Source organism: Nicotiana sylvestris, chromosome 2 (assembly GCF_000393655.2).
Source record: "Nicotiana sylvestris chromosome 2, ASM39365v2, whole genome shotgun sequence".
NCBI classification, from domain to species: domain Eukaryota; kingdom Viridiplantae; phylum Streptophyta; class Magnoliopsida; order Solanales; family Solanaceae; genus Nicotiana; species Nicotiana sylvestris.
In genome coordinates, this window is record NC_091058.1 from 179,040,744 (window position 1) to 179,056,623 (window position 15,880).

At 38.1% G+C, this 15,880-nt stretch overlaps 1 protein-coding gene across 1 annotated transcript; it reads right to left on the reverse strand.

Moving 5' to 3' along the window:
• Window positions 1–8,684: 8,684 nt before the first annotated feature.
• LOC138886014 (uncharacterized) lies at window positions 8,685–9,752 on the reverse strand. The gene is made up of 2 exons (XM_070167035.1): window positions 9,339–9,752; window positions 8,685–9,260 (listed from the first exon to the last, which is right to left on the reverse strand). The coding sequence occupies exons 1-2, from the start codon at window positions 9,750–9,752 to the stop codon at window positions 8,685–8,687; spliced, it is 990 nt and encodes a 329-aa protein (XP_070023136.1).
• Between the last annotated feature and the right edge of the window lie 6,128 nt (window positions 9,753–15,880).

Genomic DNA, 15,880 nt, shown 5'->3' on the forward strand with positions numbered 1-15,880 from the left:
CTAAGTGATAATAGCAGAACCAGATTTATTACATGACTCAGACAAGAAGTCCGAATCAGGCTTGCCTACTAATTTTTATCACGTTGACAGTTAAACACTAATCATAAAGATGGTTCTGGTTTAATTTTAAAGTTGATTGCCTAAGGCTTGCCTAGGCATAAAATAACATGTAGCAGTTCTTCAATTTTGTTAATAATTCCAGGTTGTTATACCTAATACCATGCAGTTCTAAATGTTGCAAACATCCAGAGACTAATTGCCAATTTATTTAGAACAGGAGGACCGTTTAGACCTCTGTGTTTAGACTAGGTGTGACTGAATAAGTGCGATCCTATAACATGATGTCTAATGCAGCATGATGCATAATAACTCAAACAGGATTTTTAAATGCATATCAAGTTATGCACAGTTTCAAAATAGGCAGGAGTGACGGTTTTTTTTTGTTTACCTAAAGCAGGATTTCTAAGTGTGGAGCATGGTTGAAAAATGGTGATTACATGATTAACAAATTGTGTCAACACATTTACCCTAAGGCAGGATTTCTAAATGAAATTTCAGAACATGTTTACGTGGGCAGAATCACATAATAGCAGCTTATTTTATTGTTATTATCTACCCTATGGACATTATTTCTAAGTGTGGATGAGATGCTGAAAACAGTACATATAAATCCTAAATAGCATGATATCTAATGCATGGCATGCTTGGCATGTTGTACCTAAACATGGTTGCTATTGCGCATAGAGAAAGTAAACCTAGGAATATGATTTCTACCCTGGATTATACTACAACATGCATATTACCCACCCCTTTTCACTATCCAACCCCAGAGTCGTTTACCAATTATTACAGACCAATACTGAAATGAATTTCATAAGAAAAGTAAAAATTACACTATAGAGAGCCTGAAACAGGCCCAGACTTTCAGTACCTTAGGACTTCCCCTGAGTTATGTAATAAATCACCTTAAGTGCCAAGATTGTTCCATGGTCTTTCTCATATCTGGGTGTGTCAGAGTTACCTAAGGACCTCAAGGAATCCCGGGCAGTGCTCACACCCAGATTTCATAGCCAAGACAGAGTAAGTGCAGTATGGAAAAGCCAACTTTTATGTTTTCAAGTTCAGAGGGAGCTCAAGGGTCCCAAGGCAAGGATCACACAAAAGGGGCAGAACCTAGTGGTCTAAGAGTATATGTGAAAGTGCTTGACATAGATTTAAAAGAGTTGAGTTGGAAACAATTTTGACAATGATTAGTTTGAAATAAGATTTGGAAAGCAATAGAAGAGTTTGCCTTGGTGAAAAACCAGTTTGAAGAAGAAAAGAAACAGGACAATCAACAACTCAAAACTAGATCTACATACATAGTTCAAACACAGACAGGGAAAGGAGGAATTGGGGACAAGTAGTTCATATGTGAAAACATATAAGCACACAGGTTGACACCATAGAAGTACTACAAAACTTAAATAGTCACAACAATAGTCTATCACAAAAGGTTCATGCCAGGAGCTTAACAGTATTAGATTAAGGGGTGCTAAGCAGAGTTACTCATTAGGTTTAGGGGGACGGGTTCAGAATCACATAGTGACTAGGTGTCATGCTTGTGATGTATTAAGGGTTAGAGGGTAGGGCAGAATAGTAGTAGAAAATGTAAGAAAGCAGTAGACATGCTGAATTACATGGAAGGGGGTAATCATATGGCAAAATAGGCATGCTAATTGCAAGGGAGACAACAGAACCACAAGTAGAAGCATAAGAGAGACAAAAGGAAGTGCAATACAAATAGAGACATATTGTTTTGGGTGTTGTAGGTTAAACTGAAAACATACCAGTAAAAATAAGAGAATAAGTGCAGAGTGAGGAGTGAAAAAGCTGTATAATGAAAGGAAGTAGAGCAGTAGTGTGTAGAGCAGTAGAGCGGTAAAACAATATAATCACTCAGTTTTGGCTTGTAGCCGACTGAGTATCAAGTCAACAGCAAGAGAAATAAGAGAGTATGTATGTGTGTGTAAGAGAGAGTTCAGAACAGTGTAATTGTTCGTGTCCTATGCTAAAGAGAGGGTAGAGCATTTATAGTCTGAGAACAGGCAGGAAAATGAGGTAATAAGTACTGGCTTAGCACAATTATAGAAATAATACAAATTAGAATCAATTAAAGACCCGAACTCCCTTCAATTAGGGAGTCATAGTTCAAACGGGCACAAGTCGTATCAAATAGGGAAAAGAATTGCTTATAAGACTGATTTTACCAAAGTAGGAGTAGTAAAAGCACGTAACATGTATTAAGGACTAAGTACAAAATATTTTCAAGTAAGGAAAGTACACGTTAAATAACTAACAGCGTATTTGTGCACATAAATAAGGTAGAGTACAATTTTAATTCTGAAAGTTAGTTCAAAGAATCACGAATGAGATTAAAAATCACAGGGAATCAGCACTAACTAAGGAAAGTATCACAAAGGTAAGGAAGAAATTAAAAAAATCAGTACAGAATTACAAGGAAAATATACAAAATCATAGATTTAGGGAAGATATCGCGGGTCTAAGGAGATTACACAAAATCAATATAAATTATGTGAACAATCAATAGAACATACATGAAAAATAGTCTCAAACTTCAAATCAAACCCAGAAGTATTATGTTTTCTTAACAAAAATGAATCGAGCAAAAGGAAAGACTCAAGTGATGTTTGAACATGCTAAAAATCACAAAGTAATTGCTAAAAATCAGAAAGAAATCATTTTTGCAAAAAGGGTTTTGAAACCCTAGTCTGGAAAATGAGGAAATCATTTGAGATTAGAGAAATCGTTTGAGGAAAACATGTGAGAACCTTAAACGACACATAGATCCATCACAGATCTAAAAAGATCGCATGATTTAAAGCTAGGATTTCCAGAAAAGTAGTAAAGATGATAGAATAGGTCAAGAACCCATAGATCCGTAATAAAACAAGAAGAAGTCCTTACTCACAAACGGAAAATGGCCTGAGACAGGCTGATAAACAAAGTTCCAAACCGGAACCTGTTGGGGTTCCCTTGAGAAAATCTCAAGGATCTAAGAAATCGAAGAGCCATGGTGTGTGGAAGACTAGGTCTGGTTGGAGAAGATATAGAAACATCGTAGGAGGGGTTCACGCCGGTGATGGCATTTTAGGGTTAGGGTTAGGTCTTAGAGAGAATTTGAGAGGTACAGATTCAAGGGCAGTGCAAATGAGAGAATGGGGTTGGGTTGTCGTTGGATTAAAAAAGAAAAGAAATAACGTGGACCGTTGATCTGGGAAATCAACGGTCGAGATTAAACGGGGTAGGTGGGTTCCGAGTTTGGGTATGGGTTAATAGGGTGTGAGTCGGGTTTTTTAATTGTAAAAATTGGGCTGGGAATTGGGGTCCGATTTGGCTATAGTTGAAATCCAATTTGGCTATAATTTAAATAGCTAGTTTTTCCCTATTTAATTTATAAAAATAGTAGATAATTTCTAAAAAATAATTTAAAATGAAAATATGATTTATAGTTCATAATTATCAGTTTAAAAATATAGGATCCAATTTTATGCATATAAAACATAATTAAATCTTAAAAGGGCTAATATTGCAATTATGTGCAATTTAGCTTTAAAAATACTAAATGTAATTATAAAAAATATATAAAAATAGCCATATTTTGGTATAAATATAGAAATACAATAGATGAATTATCAAAACAATAATTTTAGAAATAATTATTAGGGATTTTATTGATAAAAAGGGAGAAAATAAATCAATTTAAAACTTTAAAATTATGGAAAAAATAATATAAACCTTGGACATGATTATATATGCATATATATGCTGTTTTGAAGGTATTTTGCATATTAAAAATATATAGGAAAAAATTGGGTATCAACACTACTACCACCATGGAATCGATAAGAATGGTGGCAGAACTCTTTGTGACCTCAGGGTTTTGACCGTGTTCTCTACTTTGTCTTTGACTGGTGGGAGCCTTAGACGATGGGGAGGACGAAGCAACAGTTTTAAGGGTTTCTAAATTAGGATGAGACTGAGAAACTAGGTGAGGTGTGATTGTAGCGGTAGAAGTAATAGTGGGTGAGGAAGGCTCAGTGGGAGTGGAAGGCTCCATAGGTTGATTAGTAGTAGGTACGACTGAGGCAGGGAGATCGAAAGTTGTCTTAGCCATTGAAAAAGTGGTGTGAAGATGGTTTTGGGAAATTCTAATGTAAGACTTATGGTTAGGAAGAGCAGAAAAAAGGGTTTTTAGGAGGAGAGGATAATTATGAAGAGAGAGGAATATGCACCGATTTTGAAATGGCGGTTGGGCATGGAGAATTGCAATGTTTCAGAGGGAGATGGAACGATTTGAAATGAATAGACGTGATAGCAGGATCTGAAAAGTTGAATGACATGGCAGTTGTGTTTTGTACCCTTTTTAAGACGTGTATTAAAGTATGCACAAAACTACTAACCTTTGGTAGAAGAACCAAGTTCTTGACCTTTTATTTGAAAGAATCAATCCTCTTTTATCATTCATTCACTGCATCTACAGTTTCGATACTCATCATGCGTGTTTACCTGCAATGGTATTGAAGTGCGTTAGACATGGTCAGAAAACACTTTTAGCCAGATTTCTTGAAGGTGATTTTCATAGCTAGATAAAGAGGAAACAGGTTCTCAATTGGGCTTTAAAAGCCCCAACTTCACTCTGTTTCTTTCAAACTGTTCCCTACTTAGAGCTTTGGTGAAAATGTCTGCAATTTGATCTTCTATGCTGCAGAACTTCATACATATCAGCCCTTTCTCCACATTATCCTTCAGAAAGTGATGCCACACATCAATATGTTTTGTCTTTTTGTGTTGAACTAGATTCTTGGCCATGTTGAGTGCACTAGTGTTGTCACATAGAAGGGGAACACTCTCAGTGAGTACTCCAAAGTCCTTTAGTTGCTGCTTGATCCATAAAAGTTGAGCACAGCAGGATGCTGCGGCTACATATTCAGCTTTAGCTGTTGAAAGAGCCACTGAATTTTGCTTCCTTGTGCCCCAAGAGATAAGGCATGAACCTAAGAAGTGACCCATTCCAGAAATGCTTTTCCTATCCATAAGATAACCTGCATAATCTGCATCAGCATACCCAATCAGATTAAAACTGTCACCTGTCAGATAATACAACACCAGGTCATGTGTTCCTTTGAGATATCTCAGTATTATTTTGGAAGCCTTCAAGTGAGATTCTTTGGGATTTGATTGAAACCTTGCACACAACCCCATACTAAAAATAATATCAGGTCTGCTGGCAGTGAGAGAGAGGATAGACCCAATAATGCCTCTATACATGGTTTGATTCACAGGAGATCCAGTTTCATCCATGTCTAGTCGAGTGGCAATAGCAATGGGAGTGTCTATCACCTTTGATGCTTCCATGTCAAACCTCTTCAAGAGCTCCCTAATGTATTTTTGCTGACAAATGGATATACCCTTTGGGGACCGTTTTACTTGAAGACCCAAGAAGAAGTTCAGTTCCCTCGTCATGCTCATTTCAAATTCACTTTCCATGAGTTTTGCAAATTCTTCACATAGAGAATCAGCTGTTGCTCCAAAAATGATATCATCAACATAGACCTGAACAATGAGCAAGTTCCTTCCTTGTTTCTTTAAGAAAAAAATGTTGTCAATTTTCCCTCTTTTAAATCCATTTTCCAAGAGGAACTTTGACAACCTTTCATACCAAGCTCGAGGAGCCTGCTTTAGTCCGTACAACGCTTTGTCCAGTTTAAACACATATTCAGGGTTCTCATGACATTCAAACCCTAGGGGTTACTTCACATAGACTTCTTCCTTAAGGAGTCCATTTAAAAATTCACTCTTAACATCCATTTGGAACAAGGTGAATTCCATATGAGATGAAAAAGCGATTAGAATTGTAATAGCTTCCATGCGAGCCACTGGAGTAAACGTTTCATCATAGCCAATCGCTTCCTCCTGATTGTAGCCTTGGACCACTAGCCTGGCCTTGTTCCTTGTGGTAATTCCATGTTCATCGAGCTTGTTTCTGAATACCCACCTGGTTACTATAATGGTTCGATTTGGGGGTCTAGGTACCAGGTGACACACATTGTTTCTCTCAAACTGATGTAGCTCGTCTTGCATGGCTGTAATCCAATCTGCATCTTTCAAGGCTTCCTTGATATTTTTGTGTTTTATCTGGGAGAGAAAGGCTAAGAAGGTAAGTGAATTTCTGGTTGACCTAGTTTATACTCCGGAATCTAGAGGAGTAATAATGTTTTCCATTGGATGAGAACTTTGGTGTCTCCAGTTAGATGCCTGAGGTTCATTCTGAGAGGAAGAGGGTATGTTTGGTTGATTTTCCTCTATCCTTCTCTCAGGTGCTAGTGGAGTTCCCTGAACTGCATCAACCACACTTTCTTCAACTTTAGTTGTTGTAATTGAAATGCTTGGTTCTATTGAAGATGAGGCAGCATTGTCTTCATTTAGCTCCTTTACTTGACTCATCATATCTGCCTTTCCATTTGTCATGTTAATAACTTCACCAGGGACTAGTAAGGGTTCTCCATCTTGATATTCCTCAGCACTCTTCTAACAGGATGGATAAGACTCATCAAAGATAACATGGACACTTTTCTCAACACATTGAGTCCGCTTATTATATATCTTGTAAGCCTTGCTTTGAGAAGAGTAGCCCAGAAATATTCCTTTATCACTCTTGGCATCGAATTTACCAAGTTGATCATTTCCATTGTTGAGAACATAACATTTGCACCCAAATGTTCTTAGGTGAGTCAGCTTGGGTTTCCTTCCATTCAACAATTCATATGGGGTTTTGTTCAGAAGTGATCGGATCAAGCACCTGTTCACCAAGTAGCAGGCGGTGTGGACAGCTTCAGCCCAGAAATTCTTTACAATTCCACTGTCAATCAACATTGTTCTTTCCATTTCTTCCAGAGTTCTGTTCTTCCTTTCTGCTACTCCATATTACTGGGGAGTTCTAGGATATAAGAAGTTGTGAGTGATGCCATTTTCATTGCAGAATTCATCAAATTTGACATTGTCAAATTCTGTCCCATGATATGATCTAATGCATGCGACTCTAGACTCCATCTTCACCTGGATTTTCTTCATAAAAACTACAAACACCTCAACAGTTTCATCTTTGGTTATGAGAAACAGAGTCCATGTGAATCTGGAGTAGTCATCCACTATCACAAAAATGTATCTTTTTCCTTCTCTGCTTTTCACTATCATAGGTCCACATAGATCCATATGCAGAAGCTCTAGTGGCCTTGAGGTGCTCACATCTCTTTTATTCTTAAAAGAGGACTTCACACATTTTCCTCTAGCATAGGCATCACAGACCTTTTTCATCTTGAATTTTTACATAGGTAGACCATGGACCAGGTCCTTCTGAATTAGTTTGTTCAGAAGAGAACAACTTGCATGGCCCAGTCTTCTGTGCCATAGTTCAGCATCATCATCAACAACTTTCAGACAACATATATCACCACTCTATAAGGACTCAAAAGCAGCAACATATAAGTTCTTGTATCTTTTGGCCACAAGTACTATTTCACTGGTCACAAGATTAGTGGCTGTACATATTTTGAACAAGAATTTCACCTTGTTTCCTTTATCACAGATTTGATAGACACTCAAGAGACTGTACTTAAGGCCATTGACATAATACACATTTTCAATAAAATGAGTGAGTGACTTCCCGACTTTTCCAACTCCAAGAATGTACCCCTTTTTTCCATTGCCAAAGGATGCACTCCCTCCTTGCAGGGCTTTTAGTGAAAGAAGGTCCATGGTGTTCCCAATCATGTGCTTTGAACACCCACTATCCATGAACCATTGTTGACCGCTTCCTTTCAATGTTCCCTGCACAAGAGATTAAGAGTTAGTTTTAGGAACTCAAGCAAGTTTGGGTCCCTTGTAGTAGGCAAGAGGATGAATAAGAGTTCTCTTAGTCCATGCAGGTAATGTGCATTTTTTGTGAGTGGAACATGGTCCCTCTTTTGTAGTCACCTTTTAAGCAAACACATTATTTTTCTGAACCTATTGATTCTTGGCCTAGATATCTTCCTTAAAGTTCCCAGTATTCCCACATTGGGTGCAAGGCCAGTTATCAGAGACAATGACGTACTTGCTGTAAGGGTTGTGAGGAGTTTTCTCCCTTTGGAACCCTATTCCCTGCCTGTTTTCAAAATCATTAGATGCAAGGCAATGGTAACTTCTGAGGACCAGGTTCACTTTAGGGACTTTTCAAGATCATTCTTTACTCTTTTCAGATTAGTTTGGATTTGCTCATTTTTCTCAATTTCAGCACACATCCTAGATTGTATAGCTTTCACCTCATTTTCAAGCCTAATATGTTCCTCACTGGCTATCTCCTTTCCCTTTCCAGAATTTTCAGGTTTTGACTTAGTCCATGGTTTCACTATTGTTTCCCTTAGGTTTGTAATTTCTACCAACATATCATCCTTTTTTATTCTGAGGATTTCAATGGTTTTCTTATGGTCAGTAACTACAACCACTAAGTCGTCTCTAGTTCGTTCAGATTCTCCTAATTCTAAGGTCAAAGAATCCCTATCCTCCACAAGAATATGAAAAGCAGTGATTAATACATCAGCTAAAGACATTAGTTTTTTTGGAGAATATGATTTCAGATTTCTCTAAACATCCCTAAAATTTACCTCTTTGTTGCCATTGTCTTCATCATCATCTGATTGAGCCATCAAAGTAAAAGTTGAGTCATATCCAATCTCCTCGCCTTCAACTTCCATCATGGAACTATCACCAGTATCAAGTTCATCTTTAGACTCACTAGAGGAACCCCCCCATGCTGCAAGAGCCTGTCTCATCATATTGTCAGCGGATCTTTTTCTCTTGAAATCCTTGAAAGGAATTGAGTTCGTCTTAGTTATTTTCTCATGGTAGTTCTTGGAGAATTCTTGCTTCAAGAGAGGACAGTCTTTCATAAAGTGTCGAGGCTTTCCACACTTGTAACAAAGATCACAGTTTTTTGGTCTGTTAGAGCCGTCCCTTTTTAGCTTTTCTCCATTTCTTCTGACCATCTTTTGAAATCTTTTGGTTAAGTAAGCCATGTCGCTGTCTTCCTCACTTGAATCATTGTTATCAGCTTTAAGTACCAGGTTTTTTTCCTTCTTTAGTTCTCTTCTTTCACTGTCTATCTTTCTCCTCAACTCATAGGTCTTCAAGTTTCCGATAAACTCTTCTATGGTCAACTCCTGTAAGTCCTTTGATTCAGTAATAGCATTCACTTTTCTTTCCTAAGATCTAGGCAGAAAGTTGAGGATTTTCCTCACTAGCTTGTTTTTGGGAATAGTTTTACCAAGTGAGTGTAACTCATTTATGATGGAAGTGAATCTTGTGTGCATATCTTGAATGGATTCATTGTCCCTTATTTTGAAGAGTTCATACTCAGTAGTGAGCATATCAATCTTAGACTGTTTTACTTGTATAGTTCCCTCATGAGCTGTTTGAAAAGCTTCCCATATCTCCTTGACAGTGTCGCAGGTGGAGATTCTATTGTACTCTTCAGGTCCTATTTCACATACTAGAATTTTCTTGGCACGAAAATTCTTCTCCACAACTTTCTTGTCTGCTTCAATGTACTCTTTGCTGGTTTTTGCCATTGAAAATGGAAGTTCCTCTAGTACCTTTGTTGGAACATAAGGACCATCGCATATGATATCCCATAACTCACAATCCTCAGCCATAATAAAATCGTGCATTCTTGTTTTTCACCACCCATAGTATTGTCCATTGAACTTGGGTGGTCAGTATGTAGATTGACCTTCTTCAAAATTTGGTGGAGCAGCCATGAGGATCCTTCCTAGGTGTTAGCCTGATAGGAGGAACCAGCTCTGATACCAATTGTTAGTTTGTGTGAGTCCACCAAATAGTGGAGTACCTGGTCCTCTACAAGATTCTGCTGAGAATGCTAATACAACAGTACATAAATAAGCCAGAGGATTTTTACATGGAAAAATCCCACACAAGGGGATAAAAAAACCACGACCTACACCTGTAGGCTTTCAACTTCACCAACTTGTAAAAACCTATTACAAGCCACTTTGCAATGACTCCATTACAAAGAATTTACTCAACTAACTTGTGATACTTTTACCACAAGCCACTTTGTGACTTACTAGTTACAAAGACTTTTACTAACTTGTGATGCTCTCACTACAAGCCACTTTGTCACTCTACAGTTACAAAGGCTTTTGCTCATGACTAAACCTAGTCACAACATAAACTCAATAAGTTTACGGATTTACAAGAGGATTCCTAATCAAATGCTTCTAGCTAAGCAGTTTAGGAGATACAATAAGTACAATCACAAAGTTACAACTCAACTAGGACAACAACAAGCTATCTTTAGGAACTGGTCCGTAGTTGCGTTCAACTTTGTTCTTCAAGCTTGTGAGGATTGATTTCTCTATTTTGGCAAGAAGCTTGAATGAGAAACTGAAACATTCAAGTGATGTTTTATATAAACTCATTGTAGGTACACCTTGATTGAATCACTTGAAATGATGAGAGCACTTTAGTTGGTCAGAGAATGAGTGGGTGCTAGAAACAGTGTAGTACGACAAAAATAGTGCAGTCAGTCACTTCATTTCCAACTGCGTCCAATTGACTTTGTATGCGATGAGGAAACTACAAGGATATTAGATCCTTGTTTGGGTTCCTAGCTCCTGAAGCTGTAGCAGTTCACCTTTAGTTGGAATTCGTTAAGCTTGCAGTAGAGTTCGAGTAGGTCAGGTTCCCTATCTGGTTCTTAACAGTAAGTTTGTTAGATCATCAAAATATAAGGTAAGAACATTTAAAACCTATCAATCTACACCTATTGGTGATTCTATTATGGTGATCGTGTATATAATTCTTGTGTGGTCACTATTGGGGGTTATGAGACTAGTTTTAATCTTTTACTACTTAATATGGTACACTTTAAGGTGATTTTAGGTATGAATTGGTTATCTCCATACCATGCCATTCTTGATTATCAGGCTAGTGTTGCGACGTTGGCTATGCCGGGGTTGCCAATGTTGGAATAGAGGGCTTTTTTGGTCATGCTCCTAGTAGGATGATTTCATTTCCGAAGGCTCAATGGATGGTTGATAAGGGATGTTTGGTGTATCTGACCTTTGTTATAGATGTTAGTGTTGTCACTCTTATGGTTGATTCAATCCCCGTAGTGGGAGAGTATCCAGATGTGTTTCTTACATACCTATTGGGCATACCACCAGATAGGGTTATTGATTTGGTGTCATGCACTCAACCCATAATTCCACAGTATCACATGGCTCCAGCTTACTTAAAGGAGTTGAAAGAAAAGTTGTAGGAGTTGTTGGATAAGGAATTTATCAGGACAAGTATTTCTCCTCGGGGTGCACCGATGTTGTTTGTGAAGAAGAAGGATGATTCCATGAGGATGAGCATTGATTATAGGTAATTAAAAAAGGTCACCATCAATAAAAAATAACCATTGCCTCACATTGATGATTTGTTTGATCAGCTTTCAGGTGCCAAGGTGTTCTTGAAGATTGATCAAGTTATCAACTATTGAAGATTAGGGCTTCAGACATCCCTAATACGACTTTTAGAACTCACTATGGACATTATGAGTTTTTGGTGATCGTTTGGTTTGACTAATGCCCCAACATCTTTCATACATTTGATGAACAATATATTCCAACCTTATTTGGATTCTTTTGTTATTATGTTCGTTGATGATATCTTGGTATATTTGTAGTAGGGAAAGCATAAGAAGCATTTGAGGATTGTACTTCAGATTCTAAGGGAGAAGAAGTTGTATGCTAAATTCTCAAAGTGTGAGTTTTGGTTGGATTTAGTGGAATTCTTGGGCCACATTGTGTCTACTGATAGGATCAAAGTGGATCTTAAGAAGATTGAGGTAGTTCAGGGTTGGCCCAGACCTTCTACAACTTTAGAGATCGAGATTTTCTTGGGTTTGGCTGGTTACTATCGCTGCTTTATGGAAAGGTTATCATAGTGCAGCTCTATTGTCCAAGTTGACTCAGAAGGGCACTCTATTTAGATGGTCTAATGAGTATGAGAAGAGCTTTCTGAAGCTCAAGACTGCTTTGACCATAACTCTAATTTTGGTATTACCCTCGGATTAAGGATGTATACTATCTATTGTGATGTTTTACGTATTGGGTTTGTGTTGATGCATGACTATAGAGTGATCGCATATGCATTATGCTAGTTGAAGCCCCATGAGAAGAACTATTCAATACATGATTTGTAGTTGGAAGCTATAGTATATGCATTCAAGATTTGGAGGCACTACTTGTATAGTGTTTCTTCTGAGGTTTACACTGATCATCAGAGTCTTCATTTTTTGTTTAAACAAAAAGATTTGAATTTGAGGAAGCACATGTGGTTGTATTTATGGAAGGATTATAATATTACTATCTTGTATCATCCGAGTAAGGAAAATGTAATTGTGGATTCCTTGAATAGGAAGGCAGAGAGCATGGGGAGTTTGGCATTTATTCCAGTTATGGAGAGGCCTTTGCTTATGGACGTTCAGGACTTGGCCAATAGATTTGTGAGATTGGATATCTTTTAGCATACAAAAGTTCTTGCTCGTGTTGTTGCACAGTCATCCTTGTTCGAGTGTATCAAGGCTCGCCAGTATAATAATCCACACTTGTTGGTACTTAAGGACATAGTGAAATGAGGTGGTGCTAAGAAGGTGGTTATTGGGGATGGGTGTTACGCGACTTCAGGGTCGAATTAGTGTTCCTAATGTTTATAACTTGCGAGAGTTAATTCTTGAGGAAACTCACTGTTTGCCGTATTCTATTAACCCATATGCTACATAGATGTATCGTGATTTGAAGAAATATTATTGGCGGTGAAGGATGAAGAAGGACATAGTTGGTCATGTTTCACGGTGTTTAAATTGTCAACATGTCAAGTATGAGCATCAGAAGATTGATATACTAGAGTGAAAGTGGGAGCGCATTATTATGGATTTTGTGGTAGGTTTGCTACGGGATTTGAGGAAGTTTGATGCCATTTGGATCATTATTGATTGGTTGACCAAGTCAGCGCATTTCATTCTAGTTATGAGTTCTTACACTTCAGAGAAGTTGGCTCAGATCTACATAAGAGAGATCGTTTTCTTGCATGGTGTACCTGTCTATATCATTACCATGATGCTCAGTTTACAATGCACTTTTGGAGGGATATTCAGAGTGATTTGGCCAAACGGGTAGAGCTCAACACTGTCTTACCCACAAAAGGATGGGTAGTCTGAGCAGAATATCCTTATCTTGGAGGATACGTTAAGAGCATACATTATTAATTTTGGAGGTATGTGGAATCATCTTCTACCGTTGGTGGAGTTTTCTTACAGCAACAACTATAGTCTAGTATCCAGATGGCTCTATATGAGGCCTGATATGGGAGGCAGTGTCGTTCTCCGGTTAGTTGGTTTGAGCCTGGTGAGGCTAGGTTGTTGGATACAAATTTGGTTCATGATGATTTGGAGAAGGTGAAGTTTATTCAGGAGGGGCTTCACACAACTTAGTCCATGCAGAAGAATTATGTAGACAAGAAGTTTCGTGATATGGCATTAGTAGAATATGAGAAGGTTCTCCTTAGAGTGTCGCCTATAAAAGGCCTAATGAGGTTTGGAAAGAAGGAAAAGTTGAGCCCGAGGTTTATTGGTCAATTTGAGGTGTTGGAGAGAGTAGGCGAGGTTGCTTATAGACTTGCTTTGCCTCCTAGTCTTTTGGGAGTTCATCCGGTGTTTCTTGTTTCTATGCTTCAGATGTATCATGAAGACAAGTTGCATGTTTTGTATTTTAGCACAATGCAGTTAGATGGGAATCTGGCTAGTGAAGAAGAGTCGGTTACTATTTCGGATAGGCAGGTTTGCAAACTTAAGTATAAGGAGATCGCATTAGTGAACATGCTTTAGAGAGGCCAACCAGCCGAGAAGACTACTTTGGAGACCAAGTCGGATACACAGAGCAAATATCCGCATTTTTTCAGCAGTTCAGGTATATTTCTAAACCCGTTCGAGGACGAACATTTGTTTAAGATGTGAAAATATGATAACCCAATCGATTGTTTTGAGTATTTGAACCCCGTTCCCTATTTGTTGCTTCTCGTATGTGTATTTGATGTTTTATGACTTATGAGATGGATTGTTTGGTTTTCATGGGGCTCGGGAGCAATTTCGAACAATTAGGTTCATTTGGGAACCCTTAAGTTAGAAGAGTTGACCAACTTTTGACTTTTGTGTAAATAACCTTAGATTGGTAATTTGATGGTTCCAATAGGTATGTATGGTGATTTTGTACTTAGGGGTATGTTCGGATTTGGGTTTGGAGGTTCCTAGAAGATTTGACTCTATTTGCCGAAAGTTGGTAATTTGAAAAATTGGAGAGTTCTTAAGTTTAACTGATAGTTGACTTTTGCGATATAGACACCAAATTTATTTCGGAACTTGAAATATGTTAGTTTGTTTTATGAAACTTGTGTGCAAAGTTTGGTTGTAATTCGAAGTGCTTAGGTATGAATCAGATGCTTGATTGGAAGTTTAGAAGTTCTTGAACTTAAGAGCAGTTCAACCTGTAGTTTTCTCTTTGAATCATAGATATGATGATGTTGTATGTGTTTGGAAGATTTGGATAGGTTCAGGTAGTGTTTACAGACTTGTTGGTCTGACTAGACGGGGTCTCGGGTGGATTGGGTTAGTTCTAGATCACTCGAAGCATGTTGAAGTTGGTAGATTTTTGTTGATATTTGGTGTGCTTCGCGATCGCAGAGCAGGTCTGTCAAGACCAAAATCTCAACCATGGGGCCGTGATGGCCCCTAACATCCACTTGTTAGGAAAAGCAACATTATCTAAACAATTAATCAATTTAACAACTTAAAAGCAAATATTGAGAAAATAAGACTAAAATAGCTTGAAATATATAATAAAATCCTTAAACATCGCTATCTAGTCAAATCCCACTGGTGTCATAAGTACATGAGCTGCTAGAATACTACAAACAGAGTCTGAAATGAAGTACAACAATCTGATACGAAATAAAAACTAATAGATAGGAAGAGGGCTCTAAAGGACATGCACTTTTAGAGGGTGAATTGGTCTATTTAAGGTAAGTATCTTGCCTTATCTTGCATAAGTAAATTACCTTTAGGATTATACCTTATTAGTCTAAATGTAATGTATATAATGTAACGTATATGCAAGGTGACGAGTATATATGCAGGTGCTATGTATGAAAAATGACCAGGTTAGACTCTAGGTTTCTACAATGCCTTAAATTGATTATGTGCTCGCTATGATACATGTGTAATAATTTGTATGACTAGGTGAGTGTCACACCCCAAACCTGAAGTGGCGTGGCTGGCACCCAGTGCCATACTCGGCCCGAGTGTACCATTTTGTAATTGTGAACTCTAGAGGGGTAAACCTCAACTTAGGCCGATAAGGCCACATTCTGAATCGTCTGAAAATAACGCCCCTCTCATCTGTGGGGTAAACATACCCAAAAGATGATATATATAGCTGTGCAGGCCGATGAAACCGCCATGAACACCTAATGATATACTAAATATATAGGACTCGTCTACATGCCTCTAGAGATAACTGAACTGTACTATGATTGGGACAGGGCCTCGACCTACCCATCAAACCTGTATATATAAAATGGACTTCAAGGTCTAGACCTAGTAACTCCAAAGAAGTGGAGCTTACCAACCAAGCTGATGTTTGAGTCTGTCTGCTGGGAGGGTCTGTCCAACTGTCAATAAGGACCTACAGGCATGAAATGCAGCGTCCCCAGCAAATGG

Bases quoted from the DNA above. Each gene is read 5' to 3' on its own strand.
- LOC138886014 (XM_070167035.1), bottom strand. From the start codon at position 9,752: ATGGCTGAGGATTGTGAGTTATGGGATATCATATGCGATGGTCCTTAT. The intron at 9,261-9,338 runs GTGAGGAAAATC...AAGGACTTACAG, and splicing joins CTATTCCCAAAAACAAGCTA to GAGTTGACCATAGAAGAGTT.